Source organism: Syngnathus floridae, chromosome 11, assembly GCF_059516105.1.
Source record: "Syngnathus floridae isolate MCC-2025c chromosome 11, RoL_Sflo_1.0, whole genome shotgun sequence".
In the NCBI taxonomy this organism is placed as follows: Eukaryota; Metazoa; Chordata; class Actinopteri; order Syngnathiformes; family Syngnathidae; genus Syngnathus; species Syngnathus floridae.
Genome location: NC_142423.1, coordinates 13,559,878 through 13,576,361, shown reverse-complemented (window position 1 = coordinate 13,576,361; position 16,484 = coordinate 13,559,878). Strand labels below are relative to the sequence as shown.

Below are 16,484 nucleotides of genomic sequence, written 5' to 3'. Positions count from 1 at the left end.
AAATATATTTTTGCTCGGGGTGTTTTACATATCTTCGCTGACCGTGTTACAAAAGCAGGTCTACCAAGAGGACTTCCAAGTACTGCTTGCTGCAGAAAAAAATAAAGTGTTATTATAATGCTTATGTCGACCTTCTGACATATGTGTAGGAACACATTTTAAGCACTTACTTATGTTTATGCTGTTACTTACAGTCATTAAATTTAAATCAGCGTGCGGATAACACAAGTACATACAATAGAATATATCAGACAAGCTCAGCTATAGCAGCCTCATTTTGAAGAGGAGATACGGTTAATTTAGGAAATTTACGACGGATATGAGAAAATTCCGAGTTCATTTAAACACAACACCGCATTAACGGCTGAGCCTGCGGACGCAAAAACGTGTGATTGGCTGTTTATTTGTAGTTGAAATGTAAATCAGCCAATTGGCAGGGACGCTTCTGGTCGTTGTCAGCAACCGCCCAGCAACCAGGAAGCACGGGGAAAAAAACCATCTTGAAGACGAAAACAAACATCTTTTATAAAACTATTATGAGTGCATGTAAACGGAAAACGGCACCAATACTGTTCGTCCTCAATTAACTTTCGTGGTGATTATCGCGTGTTTCCAACTTGCCATGTATCTCGGGTAAGTCTATTTTGAGATTAGCTAATGCTAGCTTTTTAAATGCATGTCGCAGTGGAATGCGCACATTCACTAGTACCGCTGCATAAATATACATTTTCCAACTTCGGAAGAAAATAGAATATTTAGTGATATGAATGTATTTTTGACAACAGAGACGGACTGCTCTTTGAACTTCAAAATGGAAAACCCAAGTTGATTATGGTCAACCACGGTAAGCATGACCCTCCCTCCATCCCCATGTGTGCACTTTGTTTGTAAATAACACTTTTTCTTTTGTCCACCACAGGCGTCGAGAGGAATCTTTTCAAGGTCTGAAACCCTCCTAGCAGTTGATCTGTTTTCGCTCTAATAGTTTTGTAGTGAACAGCCAGGACAGCTGAACAGCGGTCATCAATTTTTTCCCTTCTGTAGTGTTTGAATAAAAAGAAACAAAGTTACCTATGTATTATAAATACATAATTATACAACTCAGGCAGTAGGGGGTGTTGTCTCACTTGCATTGCTATGCAGATTTTGAAACACCAACGATGGAACGCGGATTGATTAAATCGTTAAACAAGTGTAAAAATAAGCCAACCACTGAAGCTTCTCATTCTTTGACGGTGCTTGAAAGGCAACACCAAACGTGTGACCTGTTTTCTGCAGAATTCCTTCACGCCTCACCAAACCTACATCCTGAACAGCAGGCAGCCGCCCCGTGCGGAAAATGTGCGGCGGCGCCCGGCCGTGCAGCACCCGAAGGCTCCCAGAGGTGCCAAGGCACAGGCGGCAGGGAGCGAAACCTCCTTTAAGTCCGGCGGGGCAGCGGACAAAATGCGAGGCACTCAGATGGCCTCCAAAACACGAGAGCATCGTGCAGCGGCCACCAAAGTGGAAACTGCACCCAAGGTGAGGTCCTAACTTTTAAATGTTCTGCCTCGCAACAAGTGATACAAATCTGTTGTGTTGGAGGTGACGTCTGAGTTTCGGAAAAGCTGCTCTACCTCAGCCAAAGGAATAGCCGCACAGACTGAAAGATGGGCTGAGACGTCCAAGTTGAAACTAAAGGACTCGCTCGATGAGAACGGGCCGAAAGAGGTAGCGGCACGTTTGAGCGGGGAGCAGGTGCAACACAGTCTCAGTGATGTCCAGACCTCCAGCTACGAGGAGCACAGAGTGTCCAGTCAGCATGGTGAGTGATGACATATTGAGCCCCCAAAAAAGACACACCAACACTTTGGGGAGCCATTTTGTGACTTGTTTCATTCCCTTTCACTACGTCACACAGTAGAGGACCAAGTGGGAGGGCGAAAGATGGACGACGACAGAGTAGGATGTGGTGAAACCACAAGTGGAAAGTCACCACCTAACGACAACAGGTAATTTGATCCTCATAATGTTAAGCGGAACACAATTAAAAAAAAAAAGAAATACTATTAATATTGCTAATAATGATGATAACAATGTTGGAGGTCTCACGGAGTTCTGTTTGGCTGGCTGGAGCAGTGCGACACTAACAACAGAGCATCAGTGGAAGCCAAGAAGGCTCAGTGGAGGCAACAACTGAGTACTTTTTTTTTTTTTTTATCACCATATGCTTATGACATTCCAACTCTAGTGTGCCTGTCAAAGTATCGCATGTCACCATGAGTGTGTTGACTGCACAGCTAACACACTGCACAAGCAGTCCAGCTTCTGCACACAAACAACACAACGTAAACGCACAAACACTTTGTTGTGTGTGTTGTAGACGAGCAAGTTGCCCTGAAGCAGCAGCAGCAACAACAACGTTCAACCTCACTCAGGCTCCAGGTAGGCTGAACATGGGAATGAGACGGGCCATGCGGCTCCCAGACCCTGGCTACTTTTCAGTGGTTTTTGCCGTTCTCATCCCTGGTTCATACAAGTGTGCAAAACTACGTGTGTCAACAATCTTCCACAAAATCGGGTGTTATCTAACATCAGGACGATACCATCTTCAGATCCTCATCAGATATTGCAAGCTTGATTGTTTTTCCTGTAGGCAGAGGAAGCGGGAAGTTCAGTTCAGCTGGAGGGTTGCCACAGAGAGCAGCCGGCAGCCATCAGGTCAAGCCTTAGACTCGGGGTAAAACAAAAACAAAAAAATCACCCCGTCTTGTCGAGTTTTTTGTCTTGTGAATTAAAAACATGGATGTGTTTAGGCGGTGACTCCGATGGAGGAGGCTTTGGTGTGGGAGAGGAGAGAGGAGCAGAGGAGGCTCTGGCTGGAGGGTCTGGACAAACAGAGGGACGAGATCAGTCAGCGGAGGAAGCGAGAGAAAATGCTTCTCAATCAGGTGTGACACAAAAACACCACCGTAAGGCTTACTCGAAACAAAAACATTTAGCTGTTAAGCAAACCATACGCTGCAAGCCTTCCAGAAGACTGCTAGCTTAATGCTAGCGCGCAGTTCAAAATACCATAGCGTGGGTGTTGAGGTAGTCGCAACTTTGTAAGCAATGGATATTTGAACCCAGTGCGGGAACACCAGTAGATGGGCAACTGAACACGGGAATCTATTCTTTATCCTCTGCAAAGAATCACTGACTGAAGATAAGTTGTGCCTGTTTGTTTTTGTCCGTCTACCAACTGTGTAGAGAGAAAACCACGAGCTGTGGGCGGCACACTTTGACTCATTGCAGCGCAAACCTCCTGCAGTGACCTTCGCCCCACCCGTGGCCCCAACCTTGGCCCCCTCTGGCGACCGGGAGGCGTCGTCCAGCCTGTCCCTGATGTGGGACGCCTCCAGCAGCTGCGGAGCAGAGAGCGCAGGCCGAGCCAGCGTGGACGCCGGAAGCAGTGACTACCCCGCCAAGAGCAGGTACTTTTCTATACGATTAGATTAATTTAATTACTTGGACAAAAAGCTCCCCAATTAACCAAGCTCATCAAAGTCAAAACAGATCTCCGCATTGAAAGCACACACCTGATGAATGTGAACGCTAAAAAACACATTTTGTAGCTATCTTCGGAGCATGACGGCCCTGCTGGACCCCGTCCAGATGGAGGAGCGCGAGAGGAGGAGGCTCAAGCAGCTGGAGCAGCAGGTAAGCATCCGCTTCCCGCACCGGATCTGTTTGCTCAGCTCATCATCCTTGCGCTTCATCCAGAGAGACATCCAAACTCAGGTGGAGGAGCGCCGGCGGCAGAAGCAGGAAGAAGAGGCCAGGAGGAAAAAGGAGGAGGAAGAGGAGGAGAGGAGAATCGCACTGGACAGGGACCTGCTGTACAGGAGGTACCAGCAGGAGGACCTCAAGCATCAAGAGAAACGCAAGGTCGGCAAGAACAACCGCACTGATGGATTCGATTTCTTTCAGAACCGGAGGAACGTCAGTAACGTGTGTGTGCGCGTGTGTGTGTAGGAGAAAAAGCAAGCAAAGATGCAAGATAACGATGGTGATGCTGGAAAAGTGAAGGAGCCAACGGATGTGCGCAGTGAGTCACTGACACACAGCTGTCAATCAAAATCTGCTGTTTGACAAGTGTGACGTGGACTTTGTTTGCTCATTTGTTTAAAAATTTTTTTTATTCAAATATAATACTGGCGCCAATGTGTGTTGTGCAGTGTTACATGCGGCCACTAGTGTGGAGGACAAGAGAGACACGGCCGTGCAGACGGGTAAAAGATGACATTCAATGATTAGTAGCGTGTATGCGTGCCTACCCAATCACGTATGTGCGTGTAGAAGTTGCCCCTCCGCCCGTCAGAGCAGAGTGCCGCCCACCTCGCAGCCGCCAGGACAGAGCAGGAAAGGAAAACGCCGGCGTGTCCGGAGGAGGAAAAGGAGGCGGGGCCTACGAGACGAGGAAAGAGACGAGGAGGCCAGAGTGGAACACACACAGGTAGAAAAAGTGCAACTCGGCTCATTCCACCGCAACCCACCGAGTTTTTTTTTTTGTCTCCTTCTGTCCATCCAGGCCGAGTCGACGCTTCGTTCCCGCATCGGAGCGTTACCCGGCCACACTGCAAAGGAGCAGGCGGGAGAGTCGACTCAAGAGGCAGGAGGAGATCCTCAGTTTGCAGCACAGGAACTGCCTCCCAGCAAGTCGGCCCCCGAGCCACAAGGTGAGCGCCACTGTGATGATGTCATAACGATGACAAGCCAACTGATAAAAAAAGCAAAGCCGGCCGACGACAATAACTGTACTACAACTGACGTCCTCCTTTTGGTCTTTGCTTGCAGGTGGATGCTGATCGTACGAGCGTTTCCGCTATAAGGTGAAACCGACGCACTTGACGTCAACACGCCGGACGACTTACCCGAGTGAATCTGGTTGTCGGAATGTTGTTGTCCTCCAGAGGGCGCTCTCCTCCCATCACGCAACCTTCCTTGCAGTTCATCCCATACGTCCGCACCGATGATGTCATCCACTTGGACTCCACTGAGACGTCTGCCGCGCCCCCTCCTCACACAGGTACACACACACATGCACACACAGTTATTGTTGCGTATTAACGGCAATAATTACTTGTCTTGAGCAGCGCCAAGCTGGGCACCTCCTCCTGACGCCTCCTCGTGCTCTTCCTCCCCCGGAGATCTTCTTGTCCTGCGTGGAAAACAGAGACAGCAGGAAATCCTCAGAGGCCTGACGCAACTACGACAGGTGTGTCTCGCACACACACACAGCACTGAAGTGAGTCAACACAACTTCACAAGTGTTTTGCGTGTGTGAACATAGGGTTTGCTTCAGAAGCAGAAGGAGATGGAGAGTGAGGTTCGACGTCATGGCAACGAGCTGTTGTCTCCCTCCAAATGTTAGACGAGCAGCTTACCTCGGGATCATATTTTTCCTCCTACGTTCCAACAGCAACCGACGTGTTTCAGAGTCGCCCACCACTGATGAGGCAACAATGCAGTTAGCTGGGTTCTGCGTAAAAGGCCGAACGTCAATAAATGGCAGTTTTGCAAGATGAGAGTGAAAAGGGCACTGCTCTGTCTCACATTGTTTTAAATTGGATTTTCAGATTAATTTATTAGATTTGTAAATAAAAGTTTAGAAGCAAACTTTTTGAGCTTGTATACTTATTTTATGGCAAGTTGTCAATTTTCACTGTTTGTGGCAAGTCAGCAAACATGGATGTCTACCATGTCATGTTGCCAAGTGAAAGCGGCTTCAGGATGTCAGGTTTCAAACAATTTGAGAGAACCGTGAAAATGCCCAAAGTGACGGCCTTTCTGTGTGTTTTCGGACATGCCTTGAGATGTTTCTGAGAAGTGTCCAATTTTCTACCTATTGGACAAAATCTCAACAAATCGCCAAATCAAAGCAAAATGTCAAATTTAACCTTTTTCTTTTTTACTGAGGTTTTAATGTGTAAAAAAAGTTAAAACAGTAGTAAAAAAAAACAACTTAAGTTAAAAGCAATTTTCAACAAAACTTTTCTTGGGATCAAAACAGTCCTCATGACGGTCCATTGTATGCTAACGTTTGTTTTGGAGTGAAGATACATTCGCCTCTGCGTTAGCAACGTGCTAACACCAAAGACGACAACAGTCTTAGAACAAAGTCTACCAGTGATTTTTCCGTTCAAAGAACAGCTTTAGGATCCACTTGAGCACCTGAGTGTCTTGTTTTCGCAGCGCTCCCTGCAGCCAGAACAGGTCAACACACCTGCCTGGTTTGTTAATTGTCACAAGTTCTGGGGCGATGAGAAGAAAGTAGTTTAGTTGAGGGCAGGGATGTCCAACTTTGGTCCCCTGATAACGAGCGTGATCATTTGGAAACCTCGAAACCATGCATGACAGCAGACCTCGATGACCAGGTTTGGCCAGCCCTGCTTCAGGGGTCTTACATGCCATTGAAGCCCCCTCCTCCTCGCTGACAGTCCCAATACCCGCCGTACGCCCCTTGTTGTCCCGGAAAGCCCCACGTGGGGTACCTGTACGGGTCTGAACATAAATTGGAGTGTTGGGGATGCGGCTGATGTTGGTTCTGGTAGTTTTGGTAATGGTGGTTCTGGTAGTGGTTGGCACCCCTCCACCTTTGCTGTTGTTGGCTGAAAGTGGAAGGGGCACGGGACGAAGTCTGGCGAGGGCGAAAATCCCTGTCCTGCTTTCGTGACCAGTTTGGATCAGACACTCTGCGTCTACAGGAGGAACGAGAAGGCCATCAAAACTAGAGGAGTGATGTTTTGAGAAGTCAGCTTGACTTTGCGAGTCATGTAGACCCACAAAACAGCCTTAAGAAGGCCCAGGTGACATGAGACAAGTAATTGGTCATTTTTAGCAGGTTAGAAAGGGCTCCTTTGACTCACTCAATAGCGTCGCCCTCCACAGGACAAGCAGTTGTGCTGGAGGTGACTCGGTCATCTGCTTCTTTGGAACTTGAAGACCCCGCCGCCGCCGCGTCCTCTCTTCTGTCATCAGTGGAATCTGCAGCCGTCTTCTCATTGGCCGGTGGCACTGCCGGCCGCGCCGGCGAGGCTCCGCTCTCGGCGTCAGAACCCGGTTTCTGGTGCATCTCCGCTCGCAGCTGCGAGATGGCCATGTGCAGCATTTCAAGGTCTTTTTCCGAGTGATGGGTCTCACTTTCCGCCAGCGAAGCTTCCAAAATTTCCTGCTCCGAGGCGTCGGTGAGGCTCGGGTCAGGGTGGCGGGCCTGCTGCTCCGTGCCGCCGCCGTTCGTGTCGTCGTCGAGACTCAACTTCCTGGCTATACCTAGTACGGAAATACGAAAGAGTCACATTGTAGGTAAAAATGTTCTAATGAATAAAATGATTTAGACAAAAATAATTCAGTTGGTGATTTGAACTAGAAAAAATGTCTTTGTCTGCCCTAATGCTGAGGGCAAATGGGTCATATTTAAAGTAAATCAAAGAGCGAGGCGAACGGACCGTTGTCCGCCTGCGGGTCCTCGGCGACAGTCGGCTTGTTGTTGTGTTGGCCGAGTAGCGCGTCGAAACTGTGCAACATCTCATCCATGCCGGCTGCGATGATGCCACTCTTGGAGAACTGCATAAAGTCCAAACTATGCACTGAACAGACAAAAAAAGAAAAAAGATAGATGATGAACTCCTCCATAAATATAAAGACAGTACTGCCTAAGTTTGGGAGATAATAAAATGAGCATCACAGATGATCGTACCTAGACCTTTTGGATGTGCGTGTACAACTAGAATGGGAAGCTACCTTTGAGGAAGATGGTGTGTCTGAAGCAGGTGTGACGGGCTTGATGTTGGATGAGACAGTGGAGGTTGGGCGGCGACTGTTTATCGTCGCAGTGATGCTGCGGCAGGAACTCCACGATCTTCCGCTGGTGGTGCTCCATGACCACACCCAGCAGAGCGGCGGCGTCGTTCCGGAACCTGCCCGTCCACGGCACACAAAAGCACCTCGTCATGCCGCCTCACGTTTTTTCACGTCGGCTGGTTAGCCGGACCAGCAGAAGGGGTCCGCCGAGAGAACGTTCCACCAAGGCAGCTGTGGGCAAATTTGTACCTGGCCTGTTCTTGAAGTTTCTTGAGGGGTCTGCTGTGAATCTTCCACCTCCAAACATTTTCCGTCGAGTTGCGTTGCCACAGGAGCGCCAATAGGGCCTCCAGTTGATCTGCAATGAGAGGGAGGCCATCAGCCAAGTCACCGCGAGCAGACGCCGTCCTCCCCCTGCTGACACATCCTACCGGAAGTGACCATGTCGGGATTGAGGACGAAGTCTTCGGACAGGACGCAGCCGCCGCTCGCTAACAGCTCCTCGCACGCGTTCGTCCTGAGGTCCTCCACTGTGTCGATGCCTAAGAAGACCACCGACTGGTGCTGCTTGAGCGAAACCAGTCCCGGAATCTGAAAAGGATAATGCCTGCAAATGTTGGGGGCAATTTCAAACAGGAAACACCTGCCGTCATGGGCAGACCCACAAAAAAGCCTCAAGAATTAAAAAAAAAAAAAAAAAAAAAAGAAACAGTAAGGCTGCCATCTTGCTCTGTGGCAGCCATTTTAAGGTCATTCCAGACATGACCAAGGTTTATCAAAAACAACTGTGGGACAAATGAAGGAATAACTTATCTTATTTTGGTGGCTCTTCAAATTTTCTGCAACTTTCAGGCCAGTTCCAGATATCAAGAACTTTGGCAGGTACGTCAATCATAATTAGAGCCAAAAAAACATCTCAAGAAGCAAGCCTAAAAAGTTTGACTTGCCCCAAAACCGATAACGCTCCCACCGTTGGATTTTCCTCATGCCGCTTTTCTGACCTAATCACGGCATCAACATGTGAATGCACCAATGTCGTCACCTCGTGAAGGTGCTCGGCTATGTCTTCCTTCTTGATGACGACCAGAAGTTTGCCATCGGAGACTTCTTGTTTCAAGAAGGAAACGGGATCTTGCTCCGTGTACCCCTGCTGCGTGAGGTACTCCTACAACACGGGAAGACATGAGTCAAAGTGCAATTGTAACATTTCTCTGATGTTGAGGAGAGAGAGAGAGAGAGAGAGAGAAAAAAAAAAGAACCCTGTCTGTGCATGACGCCACCATCATTACCTTGACGTCCCCGACCAGCTGGTCGTCCAGCTGGACGGCGTGCACGTAGAACTGCATCACAGAGCTCCTCTGAACATCCTTAATGATGTCACACAGGTTGCTGAGCACCTCGGGCCTCAGCTGCCGGATGACGCTGCTCAGCGCTTCTGCCGGCGGGAGGAAGAGGGCATCCGGGCATCCAGGTTCCACGCCGGACATCGGCAGTTCCGAAGACGTGGAGACGCAGTTGGATTGCGTGGAATGAGCGGGGGATGCTTGGTGGTTCGTGTGCGAGTCAACCGAGGGGGGTCGAGGGGCAGCGTGAGGCGGAGGGTCCGAAAGCTGTCCACCGGGCAGCGTTGGTCGCCCTGCTTCATTTTCTCTCGCTGCCTCGGTTTGTTCCGTTCCATCTTCGTCCGTTCCGGCCCTGATGCTGGACACGAAGGCACCGACGGTGCTGGCGAGCGCAGACTCGGGCTCGTGGCTTGCTAGGTGGTCACGGTAGTCCCGCATCATGCTGCTGAAGCCCTCCTGCAGCGAGCTGACATAGCCCTGGACCGGTGGACACAGGTGGTACGGCGACACGTACTGGGAAAAGGGCCTTACCAGCGGCGGGGCGCCGCTCGGCGCCTCGGGCAGACGGTAAGGCGGCGTTTCGGGGAGTCTGCAGTTGATGCTCTCCTCCCGCAAGAGGAGATGCAAGTCGGTCGAGAAGTGGCCCAGGTGATTGTCCAGGATGGCGTCGATGCCTCGAAGATCGGGGGGCGAGGAGACCAAAAGCACGGCGCACTCATCCTCCTCGGAAGACATGGTCAAGTCGACCACGTCCATGGCTTCCTTCTTCACTTCTGAAGAAGCCTGTGCGGAGGGCTCTTGATCTTGTCTGCCGTCGGTGTTGCGTTCTGCAGTTATGTTGTTCCGTGCCAACGTGTCACTCGAGACTTCACTCGACGCATCAGCTGCAGTGAGACAGAAAAAAAAATAAAAATCAGCGAGGTGCTTAATCAATGAATCTTTGCCAAAAAGAAGAAAGAAAGTGCAGGGCCAAACCTTTGCACTCCCTGGAGGCAGGGGGAGCAAGCTGCTGCTGGTCGTCCGCATGGCTTCTTTGCTCTCGAGGCAGTAATGCCTGACACCGGTCGGGCGAGGACAGGATGGACGGGAACCCGGTGGGAGAAGGGGGACGGCGGGCTTCTGGGGGCTCAGGTGAAGGGCAGCAGCCGGGCGAGGCAGGGGGGCTGGGCTCAGGCGAGGGAGCGGGGCTGGGCTCAGGCCACGGACTCCGAAGGGGACTGGCCCCGGGGGATGAGATGGGGCTGGGCGAGGGCGCTTGCTCCGGCAGGGGTGCCGTGGCGCCATGGAGGCGAGGGTCCTGGCGGGGGTTCTGCTCCCTACACGCATTCTTCTCGGAACGCAGACCTGCGCATCAGACAAATGGGGACAAGATCTTATGGGTCACTGTCAACACACAGTAGTTTTTTAATTTTAGTTGAGAAAATAAAAAGCTTTATTGTGTGTGTGTGTTGACCTTGCTGTATGACATATTGCAAGGCTGCTGTGGATTCGATCGATTCCACGAATGCAGCTTGACGATGACAGAGGCGCAGCTGCCACCTTCGTTCACCTGTGATGGGGATGAGTCTCCACGGGATGTCCTCGTCGTGCGGTCTCTTCCCCACGCCGATTCCTCCTCGCGGATCGTGATGGTAACCCTCGCCGCCGGGACTGAATCCCTCCAGACTACTCACGCTGCCCGCCATCTGCTCCTGCACACGCCCGGCGTTTAACGAGAGCGTCTCCAAGAGAGCAGACAGAATTGCGGCCGAGGGTCTCCGGCCTACCTCCAGCTCGTCCTGCTTCCTCAGGTCGATGTCACGGTTGGCGGGCAGACCCATTTTGGCGGCCAGCCGCTCGAACGGGGACGACTCGGCCCGGCCTTCCTCGCAACCGTTGCCGCTATGGGTTCTTTGCGGTGCAACTCTGGCAGAATGCTTGAGACCTGGTGGAAGACATTTGTCCCTTTAGTGGCAGCGTGACTTAAATTTTCACTTTTACCCCTTTCATTTTTGTTCGTCAGATTTTATATTTGTAAATATTCATTACAGTGCATTTTATTTGCTTTGCAGGGAGTACGTGGAATATATGAGCCTCGCAAGTCTTTATTTATTGCTCGATTTATGACTCATTTCAATATCTTGAGGGAGAAAAACATGCGCCGATTTACTTATTTATCCTCATTCATCGTCCTTTTATTGGAAATCTTTAAAAAAAAAATATCCGGCCAAGTGTAACAAAAGGTTAAGCAGTCTTCAACAAAATACTCGCCTGTCAGCAGTTTGCGAAGTCTGCCAGCGAGCTCGGATCCGTCCTCCTGCACGGCCACGCCCGCCAGACCCACCGACTCGATGGCGAAGGCGAGCGAGCCGGGGAGTGCTGCGGTTTGCCTGCCCTCCGCTGCCAGGCAAATGCAGAGAAATATAAAAATGTTTGACATGATATCACTGCACGCAACATTCTGATTCAAGTTGAAAGCTGTGAAGCAGCCTCACCCGGACTCTTCTCCCATTCCGACGGCTCATGTGAGGCCTTCAAGTACTTGAGCGCTCGCTCGGCCACCCTTTGGTCCATCCTTCGCTTTCCCGCCATTGATTTGGGCTCTCCTCGCAACTCCTCTCGCTTCACCTCGTTCTCGGCGTTCCTCTTGCAGGTCATCACCAAGTCCATCAGTTGCTGCAACTGAACACATTAGCCGTGACTGATGTCTCCCTCAAATCAATGGCTCTTCTTCCCAATCATAGAAAAATCACGTGGGCCTTTTTTTGTTTAGCGCGAGGTGTGGCCTGAATCTGCACGTCATTTGGACGGCATATTGAACAAAGGGTGGTTTGCGCCGTTGTGGGCATGAACACAGCTGACTTTGCTTGCAACCGATCAAAGTGTTCCAATTTAGACTCTAGCTTGATGTTTATGATTATGATCTGCTCCAGGGTGACTGAAGTGATGCAACTGCATTTTCTTTGCACTTATCTCATTCCAAATTTGATTACCTTGTGGGTGTTGCTGCCGGCTGGCTCTTGCCTCTTCCTGGGCCCCGGAAGCTCCAAGTGCGTGCAATGGAGCGCCACCATCTTGGAGGCATGAGTCGCCGCCAGCTGGTAGCGGGCCGGATTGTGAAGGTACGGGCGCATGAAGCCGTCCGTGCTGAGCCGGTGACGTTTGGGGGCCGGAGAGGCAGCAGCCTTCTCGTCGGCTTTGAGGTCGTACTCGCCCATGCGGTACATTGGCACCTGCGAGTGTCGGGGGGGGGGGGGGGGGGGGGGGGGGGATTTAGGATTCTTTTCTGAAACTTTTGAGGAGAAACGAGGGCCCCTGCGTCAACATGGTGGCTAAGGAGCACCTTGCCGTCCTTCTGGCCGACCAGGTACTCTTGCGCTTGCAGCTCCACGCCGGTGGAGAGCTCCGAGGCGGGGTGGGTGTGGCTCTTGGCCAGGGCGTGATGCAGCGCCGGGATGAAGTGCTTCAGTCCTGCTATTCCGCCGTTGCTGAGGTCGCGGTAGGGGGTGACACAGCTGGATGCTAAACAAAGCAAAGAAATGATCCTTCTACGTTTGTGGCATGGCATGGCAGTGTTGTGTTTGTTCCTCACCGGATTTGTGCACATCTCTGCTCTCAGGGAAGACGAACAAGGCCTGGAGACGTCGCTTCCAACTCTCCCCTCTCTCTGAACGCGTTACACGTGGAAGATGAGTTGCATCATTCAAGAATTTAATTAATAGGAACAAAATAATGATGGGCATCATTGAATGCGATGGTCTGGCTTCTTACCGGAGGGTGTGACCATCTGAGCGCTGGACAGCAGGAAGAGGAAGCCTCGCTCAGTCAGTGTGCTCACCAAAACCTGCACAGGCGCGCGGGTTTCTAATATCTTACGATGCTTTTGGCAAATATTTTTCTCTTACATTCACATTTGTCTGTCAAATATTTATGGCATTCTTTTTTGGTGTATAAATTTCATCTTTCTGATCTTTTGGTCAAATATTTAATTCAGGATTTAGTTAATTGTATTTCTACGAAATAGTCTATTTTTTTTCATTCTTTCTGTATTTGTGTTTTGTTTGGAGTAGCACTAAAGTACATTATTTGAAGCTAAAAAGCAGAAGTTGCTGTTCTGAATTCATCCACAGCTATTTGTCTCTTCAACTAGGCCACTCACCACTCCCTTGTCCTCCAACTCCTGCAGCAGCCTGCTCATGTTGTTGCTGGAGCGACTTCGGTCCACCACCTCCAGCAGGCTGCAATGATGCCCCCGCATCACGACTACACAAAGATGGACGATCGGCTATGACATCACATCATCTGCAGCACAAGTGAAAGAACATGCTTGCGTGCTGCGTTTGCGTCACCTTCCTTGCTGCTGCTGCCATAGAGGTTGTAGGAGAAGAGCTCAGGCGGGAGCAGCTTGACCACCTCGTCCAGTCTCATCAAGCGTCCCAACTTTAGCCTGTCGGGTCTGGACGACCAAAAGAACTCATCTCTGACAGTGTCTGGCAGTGTGACGCAATCAAGTCGCTGCCAGGATCTACTCACAGTTTGTGTGGGAGGAAGGCCGGCGATGAGGAGCGCAGGGAGACGGGAAAGACCATCTCGCCGTTGTGCACCAGGTCGCCACTCCACACGGTGAACTGCACCGACTCTGGAGGGACGAGACGGCACGCGGCCATTTGGTACCACCTTCAAGCATGAAATTAAAAGAGGGCAATGGCTCACCTTTACTGGCCGCTCCTGGCCAGCTGTTTGTCCTGTGCCACAAAAACAGCACCGGGTTTGAAATGTGTCAAAATGTAGGTCAAGGTGAACATCTGGCCGGCGTGCCTTTACCTGACAGGGGCCAAAGGCATGCTGGGAAGCGGTGAGTCTTTGCCTTTGTAGTGGAAGGAGACCACAGCGTACGGGCACACCTGGCGGGGGCGCTTTTTCAGCTCGTCAAAGTCGTACTCGTAAAAGTAATGCTGGGAATTTCAAACGGCGTGAGTGGACACGTAAGACATGGTGAAGAAGTGAGCCTCCGTATTTGCTCACTTGGGTGTACTCGAAGGCGCGGTAGGAGCCGACTGACGTGACCTTGCTGACGTTCTTGGACAGGTGGCTGTCGAAGCGTGGCGTGGGGTCCAGCACGTTTTTGATGTTCTCGTAGATGCTCTTCACTTTGCCCTGAAAGCGCACAGGCACCCAACGTTCAGCAACGACACCCAAAACGCCCGCCGGCTGAACCGCGCGACGACTCACCTTCATCACTTTGAAGACGATGATCTGACCCGAGGCTCCGTGGTGGAACGGATGAACCTGAATTAAATCGGAATACCTGCACAAATAGACCCCTGCAGAGAAAGAGAAGAGGATATATACATACATATACACACACACACACAGACAGGGAGAGACAGAGCGAGCGTGTGTGTGCATCCATGTGCATCCAAGAGTAAAACAATGACAGATGGCCAAAAGACAGAAAGAGAGATGAGCACAGACCAAGATTGTGGAGTTAAATTTGATGTTTGCCTCGTACCTTTATTGGGGTCTCCCAGGCCCGACTGCCAGTTTTGACCCACAATCAGGCCTTTCTCGCACAGCCATGGAACCTACACAAACACAAAAGCATCAGCACACGCACACAAATGAAAATAATGCATAAGAAGACAACTTGTGACTGTACATATTGCAACATTATTTAAAACGCTTACCTTGGCCTCGTCAGTCAAGAGGAAACAATAACTCTCTTCCAGCTCCTTATCTGTCCGGCCCTCCGCCTTCATCTCCCTCCTCTTCTCTACAAACTGACACGAACACACACAAAGAAAACATCCTGTCAGCTCCCACACACCAATTTCTCACATTTCTACGTGTGAGATGAAAAAAATTATTTCCTGAGATTAAAACAAACACAAAGTAGACATCCTGTCAGCTCCCACACACCAACCTTTCACATTTATACTTTCCTGAGATTAAAAAAAGTACTATGTTAATAAGTAACTTCTTCAGATATATATTTTTTTATCTTAATCCATCAAGGAGGTGAGCACGGTGTAGAAAAGAATGCTCGCTCGCACCTCCTTCTCCAGCTGCTCGCTGTGGACCAGTCGCATGCCGCTGTAGGTGAAGCAGGCTGCCGAGGCCGTGTCCACGTGGCCTGCCGTCAGGATGCTCTTCACGCCCTCGTATTCCCGTGACTCACTGGAGATATGCTTCAACAGAGCTGCAAAAATGACATTAATAATGGCTTCCATTTTCATGGCACCTCTCAAGAGAAGGCAGTGATGGATGCTAATTCTTAGTGAGAACATACAGTCATCTTTTTGAAAGACAGCGCCATACTCGTTTTGCTTTAGTGAGCACATTATTTTCATTGGTGAATTGCAATTTAGTCCTTAAGACTTCATTTTAATACACACTTGGGTGTTTAATGAACCTCTCATAACCCCCATGGCCAAGCCAAAGTAGAACCAAAACAAAAATGTCCCCTCTAATGTCGCCAACAGTTTTGATAGTTGTCAACCGTTTTCTGGTCGCACACTATGCTCAAAACTGTTAGGAACTGTTTGTGACCTTTTAGAAACATTCACTGCGTCTTAAAGTCTGAAGAAAAAGGTTTGAGAACGCCTGGACGAGATCAAAGTTGTCCCCAATTACAAAACATGAAAGTCATTAAATCGTTAAAACTCCAAAGCTATCTGGCTAGCATCTCCTCACTGAGACGTGTTTTGTTTTTAAAACGCTTTAATATGAACAAAAATGAGAACTGCTCGGTCTCGGTCCGCTACCTGACCCACCTTTCTTCTCCTTCTTGGGGATTTGGAATTTGTCGGGCTCCTTCGGCATGTGCCTCTGGTGGACAACCAGTGACGACCGCCGGACGGACGACTGTGCTCCAGGGCCAGCACTGGCGCCTGGAGGAGCCTCAACTCCGCTGGGAAGGGGCTTTCCGTGGGTCGGGACGAGCGCACTCGCGCACTCGCCATCTTGCGCGCTAACACTAGCCCCGCGGTAGTCCGAGGACACCCTCCTCGGCGGCGGGTACGGCACCCGTCGGGCTACACCGAATTCCATCGCCTCCGACCCGATCCTGGCCCTCTTCGCAAGCTGCACAGAGACGCCGTCGTCGTTCGTTTCTTCTCGCAGGGATCCGCGTCAGGGTGGCAGTGGCATCGTCGTAAACACAACCGACTCCATGTTTTCGCCGAGTACTTCTTCGCTGAGACTTAGCCGCAAATTGAGTGCGGAGTCATAGTGTGCTGCCATCTGTTGGACGTGTCTTGCAGCGACATCATTGGCAGCTTAGTTTTCCCGGTGTTGCGCTCGATTTGGTTCCCCCGTGAGATTTTGTTCCCCTTGCCG

General features: G+C 50.4%; 2 protein-coding genes across 3 annotated transcripts; one reads left to right on the top strand and one right to left on the bottom strand.

Annotated features, from left to right (window-relative positions):
• Positions 1-435: 435 nt before the first annotated feature.
• Positions 436-5,640, top strand: ccdc66 (coiled-coil domain containing 66). 2 transcript variants are annotated; one of them, XM_088388983.1, is made up of 21 exons: positions 436-633; positions 786-844; positions 920-942; positions 1,279-1,521; positions 1,585-1,804; positions 1,904-1,991; positions 2,085-2,179; positions 2,363-2,424; positions 2,636-2,719; positions 2,796-2,930; positions 3,232-3,455; positions 3,597-3,681; positions 3,745-3,909; positions 3,997-4,069; positions 4,200-4,253; positions 4,321-4,477; positions 4,553-4,700; positions 4,819-4,853; positions 4,935-5,050; positions 5,118-5,239; positions 5,315-5,640. In XM_088388983.1, the coding sequence occupies exons 1-21, from the start codon at positions 623-625 to the stop codon at positions 5,393-5,395; spliced, it is 2,280 nt and encodes a 759-aa protein (XP_088245109.1). In that variant the 5' UTR covers positions 436-622; the 3' UTR covers positions 5,396-5,640. The 2 variants fall into 2 exon arrangements, with proteins under 2 accessions (XP_088245109.1, XP_088245108.1); XM_088388982.1 differs by having other exon boundaries at positions 1,901-1,991.
• Positions 5,641-5,915: 275 nt separating this feature from the next.
• tasora (transcription activation suppressor a) lies at positions 5,916-16,408 on the bottom strand. Its single transcript, XM_088388980.1, has 28 exons — positions 15,920-16,408; positions 15,200-15,345; positions 14,834-14,926; positions 14,659-14,731; positions 14,379-14,470; positions 14,172-14,303; positions 13,971-14,101; positions 13,860-13,891; positions 13,680-13,785; positions 13,496-13,602; positions 13,306-13,409; positions 12,918-12,990; positions 12,739-12,813; positions 12,490-12,668; positions 12,140-12,379; positions 11,642-11,828; positions 11,418-11,546; positions 10,934-11,091; positions 10,717-10,858; positions 10,143-10,511; positions 9,114-10,051; positions 8,867-8,989; positions 8,256-8,415; positions 8,074-8,182; positions 7,765-7,940; positions 7,470-7,610; positions 6,891-7,293; positions 5,916-6,722 (listed from the first exon to the last, which is right to left on the bottom strand). Exons 1-28 carry the CDS (start codon positions 16,194-16,196, stop codon positions 6,425-6,427), a joined length of 5,193 nt encoding a protein of 1,730 aa, XP_088245106.1. The 5' UTR covers positions 16,197-16,408; the 3' UTR covers positions 5,916-6,424.
• Between the last annotated feature and the right edge of the window lie 76 nt (positions 16,409-16,484).